Source organism: Dipodomys spectabilis, unplaced genomic scaffold, assembly GCF_019054845.1.
Source record: "Dipodomys spectabilis isolate Male_0828 unplaced genomic scaffold, ASM1905484v1 ptg000003l, whole genome shotgun sequence".
Classification (NCBI taxonomy): domain Eukaryota; kingdom Metazoa; phylum Chordata; class Mammalia; order Rodentia; family Heteromyidae; genus Dipodomys; species Dipodomys spectabilis.
The window spans coordinates 14,501,627-14,528,231 of record NW_024870680.1 but is presented as its reverse complement, the minus strand read 5'-3'; the positions used below and the strand labels follow the sequence as shown (position 1 = coordinate 14,528,231).

The following is a 26,605-nucleotide window of genomic DNA, read 5'->3' as shown; positions in this document are numbered from 1 at the left end:
TGTTTGAATTATATGAGCTCAATGAAAGTTAGATAGCTCAACAAACTAAACCACAATTCAATTAGTATTCTAATTGGTTCAGACTTTATAGTTTTATGTCTAGGAAATAAGACTATCTACTGCCAGTGCTTTCTCCTATAGGCATTGTTTTGTTACCTTATATACTACCCACAAGTATTCTGAAAACTATACATGAAAAAATAAGATTAAACAGCTCTTGTCTACTAAGTCTTTTCAGAAGACTAAAGAACCAACCAGCAGGAACTTCCCTTAAAATTTTTTCTATATTAAAAAAAGGTAGTACTCATGGGATCAGAAATTCTACAGAAACTAACAAGATCTTAAAGTATATTGGACATTAGTTTTATTTTAATTAATTTATTTTTTGTCAGTCGTGGGGCCTGAACTCTGGGCCTGGGTACTGTCCCTCAGCTTTTCAGCTCAAGGTGAGTGCTCTACCACTTGAGCCACAGCGCCACTTCTGGCTTTTCTGCTTATGTGGTGCTGAGGAATCAAAGCCAGGGTGCATGCAAGGCAAGCACTCTACCACTGAGCCACCTTCCCAGACTTGGGCATTAGTTTTAAACAGCAGTTTCAGTGTTTAAAAATATTTAAATTCTCCCATCTATGTTAAATAGGTCTGATGCTGCTTAGCTTAGGAGATTATGATTGTACTAAATACTTACTGGATGGCATAGCTGCAGAAAATATTTCATATTTTGATGTTCTTTTTCCTAGTAAAAATGAGCTTATTTCACTGGATAAAACAATGAATTTACTTACAAAATGTAATTGAAAAGTTAGAGCTCATTTCTCAGTTCAGATTGTTTTCTTTTAGCTGACATAATTCTAACACAAAGACTTAACTACAGTTACAGTAAGCCCACTTTTATTCAGGCCTTACAATCACAGGATTTTTAAAGTCAATAAATTCGTTTGATATTAGAGGAAGCACCTATGTAGTTTGAAAATTTTTCCTTAACTAGCTGAAACTTCACTGATAAATTATATTCAATGCAAAAACACTGTTTCACTTCAAACCAGACCCTGAGAAGGCACAGAGAAACTTGACAAAAACAAAGCCCACTAGGGTGTTGCCACTATTGTTTTATGTTCAGTAAACAATGGAGTCTTCAATACATCCAGTAAGTATACACTGCACCAAAAGCACCTGAAACAGAGGTGCAAAACCACATATTGTAACACCTATCTTAAACTAGAAATGCTAAATACTGTTTTTGTTTGTTTAAGATAGTATCTTGCTATGTATTCCAGGCTGATTCTGAACTTGCCTGGTTGCAACTTAAACTTCCCAAGTGCTGGGATTACGGGCATGCACCACTTCCTATGCCTGGTTTCTAATACATAAATTAATATTTATGAAATAACAATGAAACTTTTCTGCAATGATGTAGGAACATTTTGTTCTTTCAACTTTCATGAACTAATGTCCTTAACTAACTCTATTATTATATAACATTTATTTACCTTTTTTAACCATGCTATTCACAATTACAAGATACAGAACAAAGCCTAATTACACTTCAATATGAAAACTCACTTTTGTATTGTCTTTGTTAAAGGAAGAACAATGTCTCACTGTAACACTTTTAATGTAATGGACTTCATGAAAAGATTTGAATCATACCCTTCCAGACATTTTCATTTCAATGCTATACAGTTTGTTTAGCCACCTGAACAAAACAAAACAAAAAAACATAGGAAAGAAACAGGATACTTGGCCAGATGAGACAGTGCAAGAATGCTAACACAGGCTGAATGCATGGAGTTCCTGGAGGTTCTTTCCACACACCAGTGCAAAGTCAAGACAAGCTGCAGCGCCTACACGGAGCGCCAGATCAGGCCATTCTTATTGGGCTCCAGAAAATTTTCTACCAGAGCGTCAATGAGTTTCTTCAACTCCTCTTCCAGTAAGGCCGTGTCACTGGAAAGAGATTTAAGAGTTATGAAATTCTTTATCTTCATAGTCTTCACATTTTAAACATTATTTTTATACACCTAGTGGGGTCATTAATTAATTGGTAACCAAAAGAGAAATTCACTCAGTTAAAACAAAGTAAGATTATCTAAAAAATCATGCATAAAGAAAATATTAGTCATAAACTGAAATTGAACAGTGTTAACAGACATTCATTTACATGTGATACAGGATGATATCGAAAATGTATCTAAAGAAATCTAAGTAGGCAACTTCACAACTTTGAAAAACAATACTGGGATTACAATAAAATGGATTTCAGAAATACTCTGAAGGGCACTTAGTTTAAAAAATTAACTATAGGGGCTGGGAAGGTGGCTCAGTGGTAGAGCGCTTGCCTTGCATGCATGAGGCCCTGGGTTCGATTCCTCAGCACCACATAAGCAAAAAGAAAAAAGCCAGAAGTGGCGCTGTGGCTCAAGTGGTAAAGCACTAGCCTTGAGCTGAAGAGCTGAGAGATAGCGCCCAGGCCCAGAGTTCAGGCCCCACGACCGGACCCCCCCCCCCCCCAAAAAAAAAAAATTAACTATACACTTACTTATACCCTTCAAAATCATCACTGGGCTGCTATTACTCAAAAAAATCCCTAGGATGGTCTCCTTTAAACTGCCCCCACAGTCATTTTACAAACCACACAACAAATCATTTATTCATACTTTAAAATTCTCCTTCATTTTTTTTTTCTTTTGGTTGGTTGTGGGGCCTGAACTCTGGGCCTGGGCACTGGTGATGTTTGCATAGCTATGAATATATTAAAAACCACTGAATGCTAAATAGGTGGCTTATATTGTATATAAATCATATCTAAATAAAGCTTTAACAAATACATCTAAAAAATTAATTCTCACCTCTGGTCAGGTGATGCACACATCTCTGCATAATACTTTATCTTTGGTTCTGTCCCACTTGTCCGAAGAGTGGCAACACAGCCATTTTGAAAAGTAAATGTAATCATTTGGCTGTTTTTACTCACTGGCAGTATCTATGCAAAATGCAAGAACAGTTTAATTACACCTTGTGTCATTTTCATTTTCAAGAATTATGAAATACATTTCACTTATATGAAGCATCTAAAGGAGTATAATTAGTAGAAAAAGGGAGAATGAATGGTGGTTGCCAGGGACTGACATGGGATGAGAAGCAGTTGTTTGTACAGAGTGTCAATTTAGTGAGGTGAGAAAGTTCTAGAGATCTGGTACATAGGAATAGAAACACTACAGAAATGGAGAGGGAAAATGGCTAAGATGGCAAATAGTATGCTGTATATCTTGACAATTAGAATTTTTTTTCAAAAAATTTTGATACAGGGTCTTTCTATATAGTCCAGGTTGCCCTCAAACTTGTGATCCTCCTAACTTGGCCTCCTGAATGCTGGGATTACAGGCATGTGCCACCATGTCCCACTTTTAGAAATTTTTTTCTTAGGGATCAACATAGTGACTTACACTCAGCCCCTAGGAGGATTACAATTCAAGGCTAGCCCCAGGGAAAAAATGTGAGGCTCTATCTAAAAAATAACCTCAAGCAAAGAGGTGTGAGTTAAGTAGCAGAGCATCTGCTGAATAAGAGCTAGGCCCTGAGTTCAAACACAAGTACCATCAAAAAAATAATTTCAAGCTGGGTGCTAGTGGCTAACGTCTATAATCCTAGCTACTCAGGAGGCTGAGATCTGAGGATCGAGGTTCAAAGCCAGCCCCAGCAGGAAAGTTGGTAAGATTTTTATCTCCAATTAACCACCAGAAAACTGGAAGTGACGCCGTGGCTCAAAATGGTAGAATGCTAGCCTTGAGCTGAAGAGCTCAGGGACAGCGCCCAGGCCCAGAGTTCAAGCCCCACGACCAAAAAAAAAAAAAAAAAAAAAATCTTAAAATTAAAAAGAATTATAAAATATGAAAGAGGTTTAACTGGATAGTAACTTGCACAGGCAGGAGGATTTCAAGTTTGAGGGTAGGTCAGGCAAAGTTAAGTGAGATTCTAACTAAAAAACAAAAACAAAAGGGCTGGGTGTGTGATTCAAGTAGTAGAATAATGCTTGCTTACCAAGCATGATACCTTAAGGTTCAATTTCTAATATAATTAAATAAATAAGGAAATAAGCAAGCTTGACAGTCTAAAGTATCTCCAGATTTGCAAAGCACATTCACAAACAGTTTATAAGTGATTCTCCAAAGAGGAGTGCACATATCCTAATAGATATGCAAGATAATACTGTGTACAGGGGGAAAAAAACCTATATTTTAAAATTTTTATTAATATATATTTCTATTGTAAAGATACTGAACAAAGGGGTTACAGTTACATGAGTAAGATTATGAGTATATTTCCTATTGAGGATTAAAACCCTATATTTTTAAATAAAAAATTGAAAAACAAATAAAGATTTACTGGCATGGAATAAACAGACAAACATGGGTACTTTTCCTAGTCTACCTGTTGAGGTGTCTTGAAAAGACCGTGGGTCTGTTTGAGGATAGAGGAATTACAATAGTACTTTCCCTCAGATGTTCTAGCCACAGTCCTGTCCCTGAGAGTTCTTTCTCCATAAATCCATTACTATACACTAGTCATCTGAAAAAGGTCTTCTTTTTCCTCTTTCTCTCTTTCTTTTTAGGCAATACTAGGGTTTGAACTCAGGGCCTCATACTTGCCAGACAGGTGAACTTACTGTTGAGTTTTTTTCTAAAGCATTTTTTATTAGTTTATAATTGTTATACACAGAAGGATTTCATGGTTGGCTGATTATTTTGAAATAGATAATCAACTAGGGAAACAAGCATGTACCACCACATCTAGCTCTTCACTGAGACATTTCATGACCTTTTTTGCCTAGGCTGGCCTCCAAACATGATCTTTCCAAAATCAGCCTCCCAGGATAGGTAGGATTACAGGCATAAGCCACCAGTGTCCTGCTTTCCTTTTCTTCTTTACTCACAGACCATCAACCAGAAAGTACTGTCTCAAAAACAAAAGGGCTAGGAACATATCTCAAGTGGAAGAATGTTATCTAAGAAGCACAAAGCCCTGGGGTTCAATCTCCAGTACTGCAAAATAAGTAACTAGATAACTTGTCAAAAGAAGCTTCCAAAAGCTGGTGGCTCATACCTATAATCCTAGCTACTCAGCAGGCTAAAATATGAGGATCATAGTTCAAAGCCCACTCAGGCAGTAAAGTCCACGAGACCCTTATCTCTAATAAACTACCAAAAAAGCCAGAAGTGGAGCTATGGCTCAAGTGGTAGAGTGCTAGCTTTGTGCAAAAGAAGCCCAGGGACAGAGACCAGGCCCTGAGTTCAAGCCCCAGGACTGGCAAAAAAAAAAAAATTCCTTTCTTGTTGAAATAAGAAATACTTACTGATTTCTTGTTTGGCTGGCTGCTGTCATATCCAGTAGTAATATCCCGTACATGCAATATTGCAAATGTTCCACAAAATTTTGGATATTCTTTTGGAGATTCAAAATTGCGAAGCCTTTCAAATATACTTTTGATAGTAGGTGGATCATAACACAAGAAATAGGAAGTTTTTGACAGGTGATAACCATATCTGTACAAAGATTTAAAGTACTGAAATCAGATTTCAGGTAACTGTTAGATATGAGCATATTAAAGGTAAGCCTATTATAATACTACATAGAAAGCAGCAGACCCTATTTCAGATAATTTTAATACTTAAATAAACAAGAACTACTCTTCCTAAACAAATTTAGAAAACTAAAAAATGTAGGACCAAAAAAATAAAAAATTTTAAGTAAAGAAAAAGGAAGAAAGATCCCACATGTAAAAAAATCATAATAGAACTTACATCTCATAAATTTTTCTCAGTTGCTCCTTCAAGGTTACATTCCTAGTTTCCAGATAAGATGCCATCTCAGCAACAACAACAGCTGCACTTACCCCATCTTTATCCAAAACTGAGGTTCCACACAGGAAACCTACAAATTAAAGAACATCTTTAGAAAAGGAGAAAATTTAAGCCTACAATTTCAGTAAGTTTATTTTTTTCTTTTTCCAGAAGCACAAGTAAAGTTAAGAGCTTAGCAATAAGCCAGGTATGAGAATGCACATAATTGGTGAGTAATTGAAGAGTCTCACAGACTTTGCTGCCTAGGCTAGCTTTGAACCACGATCCTCAGCACCTGGTTCCAGGTCTACATGGACTATACAGCAAGACCTTGTCACAAAACAAAACAAAACCACGTATCATACCACACCATACCACAAAAGCTTAGTAATAGAGGGAACCCTTCAATACTGAATGTACTCAGGAGACCTGTATGTTCTGTTTTCTTATGGAAAAATGCATCTAAATATTTTCCCATTCTTTGAAGGTTTTTTTTTTTTGTCTGTTTGTTTGTTTTTGCCAGTCTTGGGGCTTGAACTCAGGGTTTATGCACTGTCCCTGCACTTCTTTTGGTCAAGGATAGCACTCTACTACTTGAGCCACAGTGCCACTTTCAGCTTTTTCTGCTTATGTAGTACTAAGGCCTTGAACTCAGGGCTTCATGCATGCTAGGCACCACTCTACCATCAAGCCACATTCCCAGTCCTCTCTGAAGTTTTTACAACTCAAAATTTAAAACCAAATGCAAAAGTTCCTCTCTAGAGAATTGTGTTTTTTAAAATGCTCTCAATCAACAGAAAAGACGTTAATATTTACTACATACCAATAGACTCTTCAAATGCAAAAAGGACTTCTTTCCCATTTTCCAGGAGGTTTTTTATCCTACTTCCAATCCATTTAAAGCCCGGTAAAGTGTCCTGAAATGCAGAGGAAGCCACTCTATTAATAAATGGCTTTTCTCTCATCACTAAATGCACATAACATATATTGTCATCTTCTGTTAAGCTCCTTAGTTCACAAATACAGTGGTAGACATCTAGTCATATAGTACCATAACTACACATATTGCCCCTCCTGCTGACTACCATTTATACAGCACAGCAATAAATGATTTACATTAAATACAACCCAAGGTTTATAAATGATAATGAATATAATTACAAAATAACATAAATATATATGTTAGAATTATCTACTATTTTACTACTCTAATAGGTAATTTACACTATTATCTTTTCTAATGCTTATAAACACTGTTACCACAACAGCCTCAGTGCTCAGGTAAATTTGACCAAGATGGTTCAGTTACACTGATTCTCTGAAACTGTCCTTTATGCTGCATTTTAAGCATTAAGATGGTGCCTGTGAAGGCTGTGTTTTAGTCTCCAAAATCATCAAAAGCCATTAAGCTTTTAGTGATGGAACATTATCACTACATAGGACCCAGTGTACCTTTTCTTAACATCATGGGCTAAATAAAGCCACCAAGACAGTTATTGGGTTCTTCTTTAATAATTAAATTTGAGGGTTTTTCCTCTGATGAGCTACCGCTTACTTTCAAAGGCATGTCTTATTCTACAGTTCACAGAAAGAACACTAATTCAAGATACACACTAATTCTAGAGTTTACTAACACATCTAACTTTCTTGATTCACTTTTTTACCATCTCATCAAACAGGAAAAATTAAAGTCAATTGTACTCCCAATAAAAACAAATTTGTTATATTGGTCTTTAGAATCATGTTCTTCTTCAGTTTTGTGCTCATGATATTTTTTTGCTATAAACAAGAAAAACATTATAACTCAGAATCTTAGGCTTGAAAAAATTTTAATAGCTTTCAGTTTGCGATTTGTGTTTCTGAGAGTCTAATATTGAAAATTCTATTTCATAAAGACAAGTACAATGTACTTTTGCTCATGTAATCAGTATTATGATCTGCAGGTTGACTATGGCTCTAGAAAAATGCCCAGAGGTAACACTTTTTTATTTTGAATGCTGGTCCTGGGGCCTGGACTCAGGGTCTTGGTGTCTCACAAACTTTACTGCTTGGGCTAGCTTCAAACCTTGATCCTCAGATCTCAGCATCCTGAGTAGGTAGCATATGCATAAGCCACCAGTGCCCAGCTCGAGGTGACATTTTTTACAAATGTTTAGCAAGATAGCAGAGGAAACACAACTTAAGTAGCTGCAAAAAATGGTCACTAACTGCCTGAGGTTTCACAAAGACTATGATCAGGGCTGAGAGAAACTCACTACTTACTTTTTTTTTTTTTTTGGATGTAGAATCACTGTATCTTAATTTGTCACTTAGAAATCTACTTAAGTGTTCATAACACATGTACTACAAAGGGACACTACAAAGGGACAATGATACCTGTAAGTTTTCAGAGTGAACTCTATATGCTACTGATGAGGTCCCAGGAAACAGATTTTCCCAACCTGAAAATAAAGTATTACTGTACGACTAAGTGTTAATATAATTTTTGAAGAATGTTTTTTGTCTTAGTCAAAAGTTATATATTCGATTAACTTGTCTCAGGGTGTTTAAATTATCAAAAGTACTAAATAATATAAACAGAATTAGAAAAATGACAAATTATAAATAAATCAATGAAAGTTATGGTAGAAAGATGTCCTTACAGAAATAGGCTTAGTAAGATAGCACATACATATGATCCATTCTTACTTCGAAATGAAATCCTTCCTTAAGGGCAATTGCCTTCAAAATTTTAGAAGAGACAGTGGTGGCTAACATATAAATGTTCTTCACATCAGCATTTGTTGATCTATTCTTCTTCCAGCAGTCAAACATCCACCACCCAAACAAAGCAGCCAACTCATTCCCAGTGAAAATTTTCCAATGACCACTGTAGAGAGAATGAAAATTCAAAACCAAGACCTTTCTAGCTTCTTATTAAAACCACCATCCTTCATATGGGAAAATATTTAATGCCACTGACTTTATAAATGACCAGCATGACCTTTATAGGAGAAGTGGTTGCAACAACTTTTGGAAAATTATTACATTGTTACTTTGATTCTATTTCATAAAAAAATTATGATAAATGTTTAAGTCTATGTGAAGATACTGTCACCTCATAATGATAAAAATACATAGCAACCAAGGGGATAAGATTAAAAAATGAAGTCAGGTGCTGCTGGCTTTAATCCTAGCTACTCAGGAGGCTGAGTTGTAAGGATAGTGGTTCAAAGGCAGTCTGGACAGGAAAGTCGGTGATACTATTATCTCCAATTAATCACAAAAAAAGCTGGAAGTGGTGTTATAGCTCAAGTGTAGAGTGCTAGCCTTGAACATAAAGAACTCTGGGACAGTGCCTGGCCCTGAGTTCAAGGCCCAGGACCAGCACAAAAAGAAATAAGATTAAGAATTGATTAAACTTATAAAGCTTTTTGTAATGCTGCACTGTTTTTAAAATTAATATTTTCAAACAATGTATAAGGACAGAGAAAATGTTCACAATATATTTGAAGTAGCAGTGATATAAAAGTATGTCTTTACAATTTTATAAAAACAAATACATCTTTATTTGGATAGGAAAAAAGAGGAAGGAGTTAGAAGCTAGTGGCTCATGTCTATAATTCTGATTACTTAAGAGGCTGCAACTGAGAGGATTGTAGTTTGAGGCCATCCTAGGAAGAAACATTTATGAGACCCTTCTCATAAACTCCCTCAGGTGGGAGCAGTGGCATGTCCCTCTGACAGGGAAGCCTAAAATAAGTGTATTGTGATCCAGGCACACCCACATAGAAACCAGCCCTCTCAAAAATAATCAGTATATTAAAAGGATGGAGGTGTGGCTTATCAGTAGAGCTGAATTTGCTCAGAGCTGAGGCTCTGAGTCCAAGCCCAATATGGCAAAAAGGAGAAAAAAGATAAGAAGAAAATGTGAAAATATCAACTTTTGCATACAAAACATTTATGTCTTTTTTTTTTTTTTTTTTTTTTGTCGGTCATGGGGCTTGAACTCTGGGCTTGGGTGCTGTCCTGCACTCTACCGCTTGAGCCACAGTGCCACTTTCAGTTTTCTAGTAGTTTTTACTACTAGAGTTGTAAGGTCTGAACAACCTATTTAATATACCTTACAAGAGTCACACGGACTTTCCTGCCCAGGCTGGCTTTGAACTGTGATCCTCAGATCTCAGCCCCCTGAGTAGCTAGGATTACAGGCATGAGCCACCGGCGCCTGGCTAAATTTATACCTTTAAAAAAAAATATTTTCACTATTTCCAATGAGCCTATGACTTAAAATAAAAAATTTACAAGCTCAAGTTTTATACTCAAGCTACTTACTTCTCCTGAAGTTCTGCCACTGCCAGTCGGTCAGCATCAGGATCTGTGGCAAGCACTATCTGGGCATTTTCTTTCTCTGCCAGTCTCAGAGAAAGTTCCTGAAACAGTGAACCCAGAAGTTAGATTATACTGAAGAGCCTAAACTTAAGATTAATATTCCTCAGATAGGCACTATGTTAATGATATAAATTTTAAAAGGCAGATGATTTGGCTAAATTTAGAATAAGAAGCCTAGAACTAGGGACACCCACCATAAAGATTTCAAACAAAACATAACCTATGGCTCAAATACAATTCAATAGATACAAACTACAGTAGTTTGCATATAGTATACAAAGGATGTAAGTAATCTTCGAATTGTTGGTAAGCTTCATCTATATTTTTGGCTAACAAATGAAATAAGTTAAATATTTTTAAAAATACCAGCACAGATTCTCCTTCTTCAGGATTTGGGCATTTAACAGTAGAAAAGTCTGGATCAGGATCTTTTTGTTCTGGTACTGGAATTGGAGGCTTAAAACCAAACACTTGAAAAGCCAGTTGCACATAATCATGTCCAACTCCATGAAAGGATGTATGCACAAATTTTAAGGTGGTCTTTGAATTTAATTCCCTGTAAAAAAATTACCATTGAGTCAATATCATAAAACTTGCTTTTCCTGTGACATAGTTAAAAACACTTAAATTCTGAGAAAAAGTAATTATAGCTTATAGCAGAGGTCTAAGATAGATTTGTGTGTGTGTGCTAGGGTTCCATACATGGTAAGCAACTATCCTGGTACTGGGCTAACATCCTAGTCCTATTCAAAAGACCTTAAATCAAATGCATTCTCCTTTAGTGGTTCAACTTTCTGACTTGGGTTTCTCCCTGCCATATGGAGTGGCATTATCCTAAGTAAGCCTCCATTGTATCTCTTACCAAAACCACTACAACCGGTCTTTCTCATTCCCTAGAAGACTCTTTCTGTCTTCTTTCATGTACAGCTCAGATCCCACTGAACCTAACTTTAATCATTTTTTGTCATTTTGGTTACCTTGACTCTCTAATATCTCAATGCGTACTTCTCCAGACTTGCAGTAAATAGCTAATTATTGCATCAGTAAACTTCACAAAGAAGATTGAATAGTTTCACTCTCAGACATTCAACTCTATCAGGAAATCCTAAATTGTTACTCCAAAAGTTTCCTATTTTGCTTGCCAAAATGATATAATATCTCCTCTTCTTCCTCCTTTCTTCTCTCTTCATGTAATGCATCATTGAGACACAGAAACCCAATGATGGGAAGCTCTCAGTCTTCTCACACCAAATCCACAACCAATACCATCTATCAATATCTCTTTCTTTGTCCATCTGACAACAATGAGTCCCCTCTGGTCCCCACACCCTCCCAAGAACATTAGTACTTCAGTTACTCTCCCCCTCTCTTTCTCTCTCTCTCCTACCCTCTACATTTCCTTTAGCATCCAGTCCAATTTCTTTGGTCTCTTCCACAGCAAAGCTTTCTCTATCCTTACTTACTATTTACTAACTGCTCCCAATAATAACAAAATTTATTAAAATAAGTAAAATCTGGGTGCTGGTGGCTCACAACTATAATCACAGCTACTCAGGTAGTTGAGATCTGAGGATCATGGTTCAAAGCCAACCCAGGAGGAAAGTCTGTGAAACTTTTGTCTCCAATTAAGCATTCAAAAAAGCCAGAAGTGGAGCTGGGGATCAAGTAGTAGAACACTAGCCTTGAGTGGAAAACTCTCAGGGACACACCCAGGCCCTGTTCAAGCCTAGGAACAGCACAAATAATAAAATAATAAATCTTATTATAAAATAGATAAAAAAATTGTTAGGATAATTTTCAAAATAGTTTAAATAGTCACAAGAATACCCAGCAACCATATATTTAATACCTACTTCAACATTCTTAACATTGTGGTTAGTTTCATTTATTTAAGATACCATGTTATTTTACATAAGAATGAACTAGTATTTAATGGAGGTAGGAATGTGGCTTAGTAGTAGAATGCTTGCCTAGCATGAACGAAGCCCTGGGTTCCATTCTTCAGTACTATATCAACAGAAAAACTGGAAGTGGAGCTGTGGCTCAAGTAGTAGAGTACTAGCCTTGAGCAAAAGACGCTCAGGGACAGTGCCCAGGGCCTGAATTCAAACCCCAGGACTGGCAAAAAATAAAAAATAAAAAAAATTAGTATTTAAAAACATAATCATACCATTAACCACATCAAATAAAACAAGTTCTTAATATTGTCTAATACCCTATTTTCAAAATTCAAGTTCCAGTACTAGCACAAAAAAAATTAGCATCAACTACTTGATGATCAACTATTCAATCTCTGGTCAGTGGTAGCTTTTTCCCAGTTATTAGCAACTGCTGATCTATTTTTAGCCCCATTTCTAGCTCCTCAGATTTGTCTATTCTGGGTGTATCACAGAAATGGAATATGTGGCTCTTTGTAACTAGCTTTTTTTTTTTTTTTTTTTGGGTGCTAGTCCCGGGGCTTGAACTTAGGGCCCAGGTGTTGTCCCTGAGCTTTTTTTGCTCAAGGCTAGTGTTTTATCACCTGAACCACAGTTCCACTCCTGGCTTTTTTGAGTGCTTAATTCCAGAAAAAAGTTTCACAGCCTTTCCTGCCTAGGCTGGCTTTGAACCACAATCCTCAGATCCTCAATCTCCTGATATTACAGGTTTATAAGCATGAATCACAAGTGCTTGGTTGTACTGGTCTCTTTTACTTGTTTTAAGGTTTTATTTTATTATAGTATCTATCAGCACTCCATTTCTGTTTACTGCTCGGTTTTATGTAATTGTATGGCTACTGCATTTTATTTGGCCATAATTATTTATCCATAATTTGGTTTACTTCTACTTTGGGTTATTGTGAGTACTGTTATTTAGCCATAATTTTATTTTATTTGTCGGTTGTGGGGGCTGAACTCTGGGCCTGGGAGCTATCCTTCAGCTCTTCAGCTCAAGGCTAGTACCCTATCACTTGAACCACAGCGCCACTTCTGGCTTTTTTCTGCGTATGTGGTACTGAGGAATCAAACCCAGGGCCTCATGCATGCAAGGCAAGCACTCTACCACTGAGGCAACCTCCTAGTCCCTAGCTATAATTTTAATATGATGAACAGCTAACACATTTCTCTCACTTATTCTTCCCTCACTTGTTATTCTTATCCTAAGGTAATCCTGCCCTGCATTCTCACTTGTATACCTGTGAAAACAGATCTTTTTCAGATCTTCCATATATCTCCTGCAAATGTCCTGCAGTGGGTCCTTCTTCAATGGGCTGGTGTCCACTAAATTATCATTCCATGAACCATTCCAGGGTTCCACACATTCTTCTATACACTTCAAAATTTCTTTATCATGAGGTGATGTTATTTGAGCACCATTTTCCCAGTAAACCTAGATGATTAGGTAAATATAGCTATAATTATTTAAAATGCTTGTCATCTTTGCTTTATAAAGAAGAGTATAATATTAATCAAGTAAAAAACCATATTTAATATATACTATGTAAAAAATAAACTATGCAACTTGTGGGAAGGTATAGGAAGGGGGAAATGGGTGACACTGTCCAAGAAGCATTGTACTTATTTTCTGACTTATGGAATTATAACCCCATGGAACAATTTCTTAATAATTAAAAAAAATCAGCATGGACTAATTTAGTAATACACCAAAAGATACTGATGGTAATGATTACACAGGAAATCACTAAAAATTATTATGTATTATTTCTGTTTTTAGAATTTACTCTACTAATAATACAAGTAAATATAAGCAGGTATAATTTGATCATATTAGAATAGACAAATACCAATAGTGGATTTAGTGGATTTATTCCTACATGTTAAGGTATAATGTAAGAAGTTATGAAATATCCTATAAAGCTTTGCAGTATTATACTAAACGTTACAAAATGAAATAATTTTCCATTATTATGATTTATTTAAAATTAAACAAAATATATACAAAACAGCCAATTAACGTATTTATTATTCATTGGTTTTTACACCACCAAGATATTCTAGTATTTCATCTCCAGATCCCTTTTTTTCCCCCTTTTTTGTTAAAGTTAATATTCCCAGGGATCTATTTTTGACTTATTTTCTTTCTACCCTATCCTATTTCTTGGCTTCCAAATACTTTTATATGCTGTAATATGTGTGCTACCCCAAAATCTGTAACTTCAGCCTAGACTTCTTCTTTCAGTTACAGATCTCATATCTAACTCTTCATGACATTGCTGTCTGGTTGAGCCACAAATATCTCAAACTTAATATACTCCAAACTTCTTTCCTGTGTCTGTGAATGGTCACACTAGCACTTAGCTGGACAGGCCCTACATCTTAGATTAGTATTAAAAAAATTTTCCCAGTTAAAATAGAGCTCAGTATGTCTGGAATCTCCTACACACACACACACACACACACACACACACACACACACACACACACACACACACTACACACACACACACACACACACACACGAATATGGAATCTCCTACACACACACACACACACAAATATAAGAATATGAGCTCATTATCCAAAAGTCCCGAACCACTGACTCAATACTGTGCTACACATCTATTTCCTTCCAGAGCCACTTTTCATCCCTTACCACTCTGCTTTCTGCCACAGAGGCTGACAAAGCAAATGAATCCTGGGATATTGGGGGGCCTGGACAGAAGGTCGGAGGGAGGGGAAAGTGAGCTTTCTGACTTTCTTCTTCAGAACTCCCATTAATTTGTCACATTCTTGAGATAACATAATTTTAGAGAGGATCATTTTGGGGAAATTAGAAGGAAAAAGACCAATGAAGAGATCTTCATAATTACACATATTGAGAAGCAGAAATGGGCATTAGGAATACTACTACATTGTGTGAAGATGGACCCCTCACTGTTTTTATCTTTCTATCATATATCTGTCTTTACTCCCTAGTGTAGAAAAGACACTTAACAATCAAATAAGAGCTTTAAAAAAGGTTTTACCCAGGTTTACCTTGTATCCATTGTCTTCCTTGCGATTGTGAGATGCAGTAATCATCACGCCTGCAACTGCTTTGAGCTCCTGGACTGCATATGGCTGAAAAATAATATTACCAATTCACTATGCTTCCTAACCATTCACACATTTGATAGGAGAGTACCTTTGACTAACTGAAGAAAGCATTATGGTATAAATGACAACACCTCATCAACTCCAGATTTGTGAGTGGGGTCCAGTTCTAAAATGTGACTCAAGAACCATTCAATTATTAGACTGGCCTTTCTCCTCCATCTCCTTTGGTTTAGTTTAAACATTTGTTATCTTTTTATCCACTTAACAGTTATAATTTTTTTAACCTATACTGTATTTATTATGCATACCTTTTAATTTATTTGTGCCTTTTTTTTTGTCAGTTGTGGGGGTTAAACTCTGGGCTTGGGCACTGTTTTGAGCTCTTTAGCTCAAGGCAAATGCTCTACCTCTGAGCCACAGTACCACTTCTGGTTTTTTGAGTGTGCTTTATTGGAGATAAGAGTCTCAACAGACTTTCCTGCTCCAGCTGGCTTTGAACCATGATCCTCAGATCTCAGCCTCCAGAGTAGCTAGGATTACAGGCATGAGTTGTTTTTTTTTTTTTTTTATTTCTCTAGAGAGCTAAATTTTGCCTCTATTAGTATCTTCCCTTCCTTTCCTTCTCCATTCCATCTTCTCCTTACTTCTTTTCTATTCTCGTCCCTTCTTCCTCCATCCCTTCTTTCTCTCTTGCCTTTCTTTTTTATATTGGGGTTTGAATTCAGGACCTCAAACTTGCTTGGTAGGCAATTTAGTATTTGAGCCACATCTCTTGCTTTTTATTTTCTATTTACTTATTTTCTTCTTATGTCTTACACTATGTTATTCCTTTTACTTAACTTAAATTTACTGTTTTTAACACAATCATATTAAAGGTTTAGCTCATTTTAAACTCTGTTTTACCTAATAAATGTGTCCAAAGTATAAATTTACATTTTAGGAGAGATTAACTCTGTTGCATAATTTTTTCTGTTTGTTGACTATGCTTTGCATAGTCCAAATTTTGAATACCACATTTTTGTTAAATAATACCAGTCTCCTAACATGTTCAAACTTCAGCTGACACTATGAATAGAACATATCCATCATGGCCAATGACTAATCATCAGTCTTTTTTTTTTTTTTGTCAGTAGCGGGGCCTGAATTCTGGGCCTGGACAATGTCCTTCAGCTCTTCAGCTCAAGGCTAGCACTCTACCACTTGAGCCAGAGCACCACTTCCAGCTTTTTCTGTTTATGAGGTGCTGAGGAATCAAACCCAGGGCCAAGGATTAATAATGGCCAAGGATCATCCCTCATTCCCAAAAGGGACCACAAAGATTTTCACAAACACTGATAATGGCTGTCTTTATGACAATGAACCTGTATTAAAACAAGGATTGTCTACAGTTCTTCATCTTTGTTATATTTTCCTTCAATAATGAATTATTAATGAAGTATATTTTAAAAATTCCAAACAGAAGAGGTTTTATGGACTTTTTACCTCTAATTTTACTGTATCAGTGCCTAGGTATATGGCTTGAAAAGAAGTCTTTTATATTTGCTGAGACTTCCTTTGTGATTTGGCTAGTAATGATGTGCGTGCTATCATCATTGAAAATAGGATTTTTACACATATAACCCAGCTCAAACTGGCTCTTGGTATGTACAAATCTATCTATAATTGTTTGTGTCAGCCCCCAAAATCAATTTCTGAAAGTCCACTCATGTCTGAATTTGTCACCTTTTATAGATCCAGTTATTTTATTTTTTTTGGTGCTAGTCTGGGGCTTGAACTCAAGGCCTGGGTGCTATCCCTTAGCTTTTGTGCTCAAGGGTAATGTTCTACCACTTTGAACCACAGGGCCATTTTTGGCATTTTTTTTGTAGTTAATTAGAGATAAGAGTCTTATGGACTTTCCTGCCCAGGCCGTCTTTGAATAGCAATCCTCAGATCTCAGCCTCCTGAGTAGCTAGGATTATAGGTGTGAGCCACTGGCACCCAGCCAGATCCAATTCATAGATGGTTGAAATGAAAATAAATTCAGAACAGAATGTGTTTTCCTTCCTTTAGCTCCTCATGTCACTCAATACAGAGCTATGCACATGACAAAAATTGGAATCTTAGTTGATTTGAGAAATCTTTTTCAGGGCAGCAAACTAGCACAAAATACTTACTACAAAAGGTGTAGGAACATATCTTGAAAAAAGGTAAACAGGAACATCTCTAGCCAGCAAGACTGCAGCAGTGAGTTTAGCAAGCCTAAGGGGAAAAAAAGAGAAGACTTCACTTAGTTTTTAGCTTAATTTTTAAAAATAATCTTAAACATGGTAATTGTTTCATGTAAGTTATCTGAATATATGGTAGCTTTACATCTTGCAATAGGATAAGCTGGCTTCTAACTTACAACTCTCCTGCTGAATCTCCTTTGTGCTGGGATTAAAAGCATGTACCACCACATCTAGACAATCCTTCTTAAAATCACTGATTATTTATGCTGTACGCATCATTTGAAAATGTTAATTAAGATTTTAATGAAAGGGATGTAGCTCAATGATAGATCACCTGCTTAATATATGCAGGGTTTTCCATCTATCCCCAGCTCTATGTATATCAAAATAAAAACAAAAAAAAACTTTAAAAACTTAAAAGAGCTTAACAATGAACTGGATTAACATTATAACTCAGGCTCCAGTTCTGTAATCCTAACTCCTCAAGAGGGTGAAAGAGGACTGGAGCAGAAAAGTCTGAAAGACTCCATCTTTAATTAATTATCAAAAAGTAGGGCTGGAGGTGTGGCTCAAGTGGCAGAGTGCCAATGTGAGCAAGTGAGAGAGAACATGAAGCCCTCAGTTCAAGCCTGGTACCAGGAAAAAGGAAAAAGAAAAATACAACTGACACTATAATACTTTTCCTCTTGTTCATTTTTGATGGCTTTTGAACTATAAAATAAAACCTAACAGGTAATAAGAATGGAGCAAGTGAAATAAAATAAATTCTAAATATACAATTACTCTCTGAAAAACAATTACTCCCTTATTATTAATGTATCAAGATTATCAAGTTATGAAAATGCTCTAAAATGAAGCAAAAAAGATTATATGAATACAAGCTACATAACTACTCATAAGTTTACTAAAAATTAACATTATACTATACACTAAGATATCATTTTAAATGTGAACTCTCATATTTCTTTTTTTCTAATCTTTAATTTTTTTTTTTTGCAGTACTGAGGTTTGAAGTGAGGCTTCATGCTTGCTAGGCAGGTACCACTTGAGCTATGTCCTCACCTCACCTGTCTTCTTTTTGTAAAATCTAAAGCTTATCTTTGAAACTCTTTTGCTCTAAATAAACAGCATGTAATCATATTTCCATTTGAAATTCTCCTGTTTCAGAAATACTACTATTAGCAAATGAAAGAAAAATCAAATGCTTTATTCCACTCCTCCTTCATCTTTGAAACAATAATAACATCATACCTTTGGCTGCTGCAGCTGCTAGTTACTTGACCTCGAGTGTCATATCCAACAACAAAGCCTCTCTGCTTGAAGTCTGAAAAACATCTTTCTAGATATTTGTACATTCCCTGAAGCAAATATATGCAAAAGATTAGCTACTGGTAAATGCTTGCATTTTAATAATCCCTACCTACCTACCCCATCTTTTTACCAGTACTAGGGATAAACCCAGGGCCTCAAGCATGTTAGACAAATACTCTACTATTGCTATATCCCAGCTCCAATGATGGCATTGCGTAAGATTTTAAAATCTCATAGCTTTTGCTGTTGTACTGTTTATTGGCTCCAGGGAACTGCCTTCTGCCTGTATGCTCAGGCTCTCTAATGTGGGAACATTTTTGCTTCATCTACAATGAGGAGATGACAAACATTTCTTGGATTTTCAGACATACTTAATACTAAAGAAATATCAATTTAGTACTCACTAAATCCAATCCTAAACATAAAACATGAGGGGAAAAATGGGACATGAAATCAATAAGTTAAAAAAAAAATTGCCGGGTGTGGTGGCTCAAGCCTGTAATCCTAGCTACTCAGAAGGCTGAGATCTGAGGATCACGGTTCAAAGCCAGCCTGGGCAGGAAAGGCTGTGAGACTCTGATCTCCAATAAACCACTAGAAAACCAGAAGTGGCACTGTGGCTCAAGTGGCAGAGCACTAGCCTTGAGCTGAAGAGCTGAGGGATAGCAGAGTTCAAACCACAAAAAAAAAAAAAAAAAATCAACAACAACCAAAAACCCCAACAAACATTAGAAGAGTCCAAAATTTTGACCATCAGAGATCCTTTCTAAATCATAAGACCAAAACTAACTCAAAGATTTGACCTATTTATGACAAATATGTTACATCATCACCATAGTTCTCCAATATTTCTTTCTTTTTTTTTTCTTTCTTTTTTTTTTTTTAGCCATTCCTGGGGATTGAACTCAGGGCCTGGGTGTTATCCTTGAGCTTCTTTTACTCAAGGCTAGTGCTACACTACTGAGTCAGAACTCCATTTCCAGCCTTTTTAGTAGTCAAGTATGATAATTTTTCCCAATAGAGATAGATTTTTTAAATAGGCCAATTGGGTTAGTTTTGCCAATTTATTTCTGATGAGAGTACTGTTTAAAACTGTAAAGGGCCTTATTCTCTGCTGTAATAATTAATTTTATTTTATCCTCTTCTATCTAGAGTCTGAAAAGGGTTAGGCCTTAAGACAGATTCCATGTGGTTTTGAGTACGAGAAAATTCAATATATATATAAACTGAATGAAAAGCATTTCTGACCAAGGACTAGAAAAGAGATAGGGATGGGGCAGAGACAGAGGCACATATCCTACCTATTGTTTATTATCTCTTCTCCATCCATTATACTTACCTTCAATTCTCTTCAGAGGAAGGCTAAATATGATTTACCACTTGGTAATACTGATTACAATTGTGTCTACTGAGATACTTTATAACCCAGAACTATTTTTTTTTGGGGGGGGGGCCTGATCATGGGGCCTGAACTCTGGGCCTGGGCGCTGTCCCTCAGCTCTTCAGCTCAAGACTAGCACTCTACCACTTGAGCCACAGTGCCACTTCCCGCTTTTTTCTTTTTGCTTATGTAGTGCTGAGGAATCGAACCCAGGGCCTCATGCATGCAAGGCAAGTGCTCTACCACTGAGCCACCTTCCTAGCCCCCAGAACTATTTTTAGTGTATACTAAATGTATTATTGGCCTCAAAAGTATAACTCTTAAAGTGGTAAAGATGATTTGCTGGGAAGAGAAAAAAATGTGTTTCCAAAATGCTAGGCATAAAGATGGAGAAAAATTACAACTGTCTTAAAAGAACTCTCAAATGGATGTGAAAAACCATGTTTAAGTGAATATTTTAAACTCAATTTTCTAAATATTCTGGTTAACTTTCCCGAATAGCATATGCCAAAAAAGTAATAATCTTCCTAGGTCTGTTTCTTTAGATTAATTAGATATGTCAGTATTCATTTCTTGGTTTAAAATGCAAAGTAACACTGTCAAGAAGTTGACATTGTCAGAAATAACAATTATAAAGTTAGTTTATGGCCTTGAAGATAGATAATTTACTTCTAAGACAGGCCTTGAGTAAGACCAAAGGTCACAATTTGGTCTACACTTTTTACTTACATGAGAATACCTTTTTGGACAAAATGATTTCTTCTATTTATTTATTTATTTTGGTCCAGTCGTGGGCCTGAACTCTGGGCCTGGGCGCTGTCACTCAGCTCTTCAGCTCAAAGGTAGCACTCTACCACTTGAGCCACAGTGCCACTTCCAGCTTTTTTCTTTTTTTTTTGCTAATGTGGTGCTGAGGAATTGAACCCAGGGCCTCATGCGTGCAAGGCAAGCGCTCTACCACTGAGCCATCTTCCCAGCCCAAAATGATTTCTTATTTATTTTGGGGGGGGGGGGTGGTTATGAATAGTATTTTTATTTCTGATTCTATCTCCACTGAAAATTATTTCTTTTTTTATTGTGAAAATACTGTACAGAGGGGTTACAATTACATGGGCAAGATAATGAGTACATTTCTTATCAAGCATTGTAGCTTCCTCCTTTGTTTCCCCTCCCCCATCCTCCCCCCCGCCCCCCCAATCCCCCTCTCCCCTCACCAAAGTTGTAAAGTTCGTTTTCGACATAACGACTTGTACATCTCATTGTTGCAATGGGTCCACCTGTATCCCTATTTATCCCTGTATCCCTGTTTTTTCCCTTCCCCTCCACAAATTATAATTTTATCAAAGAAAAGCACTAATTTATACAGGCTTTGTCCCAGCCTATGGTTCTACTGGAAGGTGGAGGGAACTTTAAGAGGTGTGTCTATTTGAGGAAGTTGATCATTGGAGGCATGCACTTGAATAGAGGAATGGGACATTAGACCTTTCATAACTTTCTTCTTGCCTTCTTAGCTGCCATGAGATGAATAGCTTCCTCCATTTCATACTCTTGCCCAAAGGCAACAAGCCTAAGAAACTATGGGCTAAAATATTTGAAACCATGAGCCAAAATAAACCTTTCTTATCAGTTCTCAGGTGTTTTTTGTTTTTTGTTTGCCAGTTATGTGGCTTGAACTCAGGGCTTGGGTGCTATTACTGAGCTAGCACTCTACCACTTTGAGCCACAGCGCCACTTCCAGTTTTCTTGCAGTTAATTGAAGAGTTTTATGGACTTAAAAAAATAATAATTTATAAAGCAAGATAATGAAGTGAGAAAAGGACATATATAATAGCTATAAACCATACCTGTGTTGATTGTATTACTGTAAGGTCATTAATATAACAAAAGCCTGCCCCCATGGCAGATCGAAGCCCCGCAGTTCCAAAAGTCATCCGGCAACAAAGACGATCTCGTAGTTCCTTGTTCATCCCATTCCGTAACAGAGTCTCAATCTGCTCTTTTGTTTTGGGATTCTATTAAAAAACAAAACAAAAAGATAATCAGGATCAAGGGTTTTAATATCAAACCCTCTGAGAACCCAATGTAGACTCAATGTTGTATATTCAATAAGATAAGGGAATATTCAGAATTATAAAACAAGGTACCTAAAAGGTGCTAGATATTAGAGTATGTTTGTACTTGTAAAGACATAAAATGTATTAATATATAAGCTAAATGGAAGTTTTCTGGTTATAGTAGAAATTAAAATAACTGGAGTACACAATCAAACTAATGAGAAGACACACAGATAATCTACTAACTATAATTTTAATCTGCTCAAAATTGATGAATATTTACATATCTATATAGACAGAGATATAGAATCTATAGATAAAAACCTATCTACATATAGGTATCTACAGATAAAGAGTTTACATTTTAAACATGTCACACACACTAACAACTATAGCATACATAAAAATATGAACAGCCATTAAGAGAAAATTCTAACCAATGACAATTATCTGAGCTACAAACATATTCCCATGTCTATTATATGACCAGAATTGATACATTAAAGAAATTTGAGGAAAGCTATTTAAAAATAGGCAGGACAGCAAAAACTGAATGGGGTTTTGTTAGGTAGACAGTTCATCTGGTATTATATATCATCTGGTCATATAATTAGAGACACTTTAACTGGGGTGGTCTGTCAGTGATTTTTCATCAAAGTATTGAACTGCACATGGCTTTTGGCTCACAGATTATTCTGTCCACAGCAATGACTTCACTTCACATGAACAAACATTTGTCCATATGTGAGCATCAAGAAACCAAGATTTACAGAGAAAGCCTAGTAGCACGAAGCTAGTACTGGAGATTTAGACAGGATTGAAACCCAGGATAGTCTGGCTCTATAGCCTAAACCATCTTAACAAAATAATTTTATCAAGCACCTAAATAATGCTTCAAATAATAATTTAAAACAAATTGTACTAAAGCAAAACAATATTTGTTTGTACTAGAGCTATGTAAACAGAAAATTGATCTGCCAGACATAAATTCAATTAGTTTATTGAATATACTTCCTAATGTATAATTGCAGATACTAGAACAGGGCCTAAGAATTCCATTCCCTATTACGAATCTAAGCAGCCAATACTAACCTAATTTTTGCTTATCTTAAAAGCTGGTGAGAGAGAAATAAAAATGTATAGAAAAATCATGACTCATTACACAAAAAGTAAACTTGTATGATAAAAAGAGCTAAACAACTATACGCCGGGCACTGGTGGCTCACGCCTGTAATCCTAGCTACTCAGGAGGCTGAGATCTGAGGATCGCGGTTCAAAGCCAGCCCGGGCAGGAGAGACCCTGAGACTCCTACCTCCAATAAACCACCAGAAAACCAGAAGTGGCGCTGTAGCTCAAGTGGTAGAGCGCTCGCCTTGAGCTGAAGAGCTGAGGGACAGCGCCCAGGCCCAAAGTTCAAGCCCCATGACCGACAAAAAAAAAAAAAAAAAAAAAAAAGAGCTAAACAACTATAATAAAAATCATTCAAAATCAATTTTAAATTCAGACTTCCCCAGAACTTAACGGATAGGTATTAAATTACATGTTTTTCACAAACCTTAAAAATATAACTTAAATATGTGATTGGGTGTGGTAATACATACTTGTAATCCTAGCTACTCAGAAGGCAGAGTCAGAAGAATCATCATTCAAGGCAAGCCAGGACAAAAGTTAGCAAGAGTCTATCTCAAGAACAAGCTGGGTATGGTGACATACACCATAATACCAGCTTCTCAGTGGCTAAGGTAGGAGGATAATGGCCCAAGGCTATCCCATAAAAGAGCATGAGGGGAAAACAATGGAGGGGGTAACAATGTTCAAGAGGAAGTGTACTCATTACCTCACTCATGTAACTGTAACCCTCTGTATAGTAGCTTTACAATAAAATAAAATTAAAAAAAAAAAAAAAAGAGCATGAGGCCCTATCTGACAAAAATATTTTACTGTTGTTGTTGGTCACTTGAATTTGGGGGACCTGGACACTGTTCCTGAGCTTTTTTGCTCAAGGCTAGCGCTCTACCACTTTAAGCCACAGTACCACTTCCAGTTTTTTGGTAGTTAACTGGAGATAAGAATCTCATGGAGGGCTGGGAAGGTGGCTCAGTGGTAGAGTGCTTGTCTTGCATGCCTGAGGCCCTGGGTTTGATTCCTCAGCACCACATAAACAGAAAAAGCCGGAAGTGGCTCTGTGGCTCAAGGAAGTGGCTCTGTGGCTCAAGCGTTAGAGCGCTTGCCTTGAGCTGAAGAGCTGAGGGACAGCGCCTAGGCCCAGAGTTCAGGTCCACAACGGGCAAAAAAAAGAATCTAATAACTAGTCATTTTAAGCCGGGCGCTGGTAGCTCACGCCTGTAATCCTAGCTACTCAGGAGGCTGAGATCTGAGGATCGCGGTTCAAAGCCAGCCCAGACAGGAGAGACCGTGAGACTCCTATCTCCAATAAACCACCAGAAAACCAAAGTGGTGCTGTAGCTCAAGTGGTAGAGCGCTCGCCTTGAGCTGAAGAGCTGAGGGACAGTGCCCAGGCCCAGAGTTCAAGCCCCACGACCGACAAAAAAAAAAAAAAAAAAAAATCAAAGAATCTCATGGACTTTCCTGCCTGGGCTGGCTTTGAACCAAGATCCTAAGTATGATCTCAGACTCCTGCGTAGTTAGAATTACAAATGTAAGCCACTAGCACCCAGCCTGATAAAAAGGACTGGAGGAGTGGTTCAAGTGGTGGAGTACCAAACACAACACAAGGCCCTGTGTTAATCCCCAGTACTTGCAAAAACAAACAAAGCTATCTATAGCCATAAATATTTTGTATTTTCCATTCAAATAAATGAAATTACATTTGTATTTTATTGCTAAAATCTTGAGATCACTATAATTTAAATACATTGATGTAAAGATCTAAGAAACTATAAGCAAATCATTTTATTTTATTTTATTTATTTATTTTTTGAGTCCAGTCGTGGGGCCTGAACTTTGGGCCTGGGCGCTGTCCCTCAGCTCTTCAGCTCAAGGCTACCGCTCTACCACTTGAGCCACACCGCTACTTCTGGCTTTTTTCTTTTTGCTTATGTGGTGCTGAGGGATGAACCCAGGGCCTCAGGCATGCAAGGCAAGCACTTTACCACTGAGCCACCTTCCCAGCCCTAAGCAAATCATTTTAAACTGCAATTTCTATGCCAAATCTCCAAGATAATAAATAAAAGGGAAAACAAAAGAGTATACAGAATATTTTAACTTCTATAAAAAGATGCATGTGTATATTTATTTAGCATCCAGACACATTCTATATTAAAAAAAGGAAAGAGAAACTAAAAATAGCAATTACCTCTAAAGGAGATATCAGGGACAGGATCTGAGGTCCTAAAGTAGCTTTTTATATTTGTTATGTTAGCTATGGTATCATGGGCCTATATGTACTTTACATCTCACAAATTGCCCCCCTTTTCATACCCATAGAGAGCTATTAGTAAGACCTGAAGCTATAAAAACATAGATTGAGGGGCTGGGATGTAGCTCAGTGGCAAAGCACTTGCCTAGCAAGTGCAACTTCCTGGGTTCGATCCCCAGTACCAAAAAAGAAAAGACAAAAAAAAATACAGTTAAAAAAAAATAGATTGAAGCTTTCTTACATAAAAATGCTTGTTTACTCTCTAAACATGCTCTCATTTGTAATTCACTCATTACTTAAGGAGATTAACAGCACAAAAATAGAAGAAAATTGTTCAATAGATGTCAATTCTTTTAAAAAGTATTTCTATCTGTTGAAAATGAACTATACAATTTTTGGGTGGGATGGGAGGGAAAAACTGAGAGAAAGCAAGGGAGAGGGTGATACTGTCCACAAAGAAATGTACTCTCTACATGACTGATATAATCGTAACCTCTCTGTACCTCACCTTTGTAATATCAATAGAGAAATAAAAAACACCTCTAAAATTATTATGAAGGTTAGTAGGAAAGCTATTTGATTTACATACTTTTGGAATATACTTACTGACCTATTGCACAAAATGAAATTAATTGTAAACAGTTTCAATCTGAAGTTTGCTTCTAACTAGCATTTATTAGAATCTTAATAATTTTAGTATCCCCCAAAAGAAATTCTACAGAATATCTAAAGAGATCTTAGTGACTACTAGCATTTTCTGTACTTGATCAGTAATAAACCTAATTTTTAGTATGAAATCAGTAAGTTAAATAATACAGAACTAAAACCATGCATCATTTTCAAATGTTACTTGTATAACAAAAATTTTCCCTTATGTTCTAATCCTACGGAGTGCTGCAACTTTATATGGCTGAAATGAAGAAAAGAAAGTATCTTCTTAAATAATACACGTGGAGTTTTTTTTCCCATATGAAGAACCATGAAGTCAATATTCAAAGAGATTATAAAATATTTTTTTTTTTTA

At 36.5% G+C, this 26,605-nt stretch overlaps 1 protein-coding gene across 1 annotated transcript in view; it reads right to left on the bottom strand.

Annotated features, from left to right (window-relative positions):
• Positions 1–1,596: 1,596 nt before the first annotated feature.
• The window catches only part of Pgm2l1 (phosphoglucomutase 2 like 1), a 38,109-nt gene continuing 13,100 nt past the window's right edge, over positions 1,597–26,605 (bottom strand). The window contains exons 2-14 of the mRNA XM_042690021.1: positions 21,992–22,159; positions 18,707–18,813; positions 17,402–17,486; positions 15,186–15,269; positions 13,385–13,578; positions 10,576–10,765; positions 10,153–10,250; positions 8,527–8,707; positions 6,662–6,755; positions 5,800–5,929; positions 5,352–5,541; positions 2,848–2,981; positions 1,597–1,945 (exon numbers count right to left, since the gene is read on the bottom strand). Of these exons, the coding sequence (XP_042545955.1) occupies positions 1,843–1,945; positions 2,848–2,981; positions 5,352–5,541; positions 5,800–5,929; positions 6,662–6,755; positions 8,527–8,707; positions 10,153–10,250; positions 10,576–10,765; positions 13,385–13,578; positions 15,186–15,269; positions 17,402–17,486; positions 18,707–18,813; positions 21,992–22,159 (1,758 nt within the window). The 3' untranslated portion in view covers positions 1,597–1,842. The remainder of the gene's footprint in view (positions 1,946–2,847; positions 2,982–5,351; positions 5,542–5,799; positions 5,930–6,661; positions 6,756–8,526; positions 8,708–10,152; positions 10,251–10,575; positions 10,766–13,384; positions 13,579–15,185; positions 15,270–17,401; positions 17,487–18,706; positions 18,814–21,991; positions 22,160–26,605) is intronic.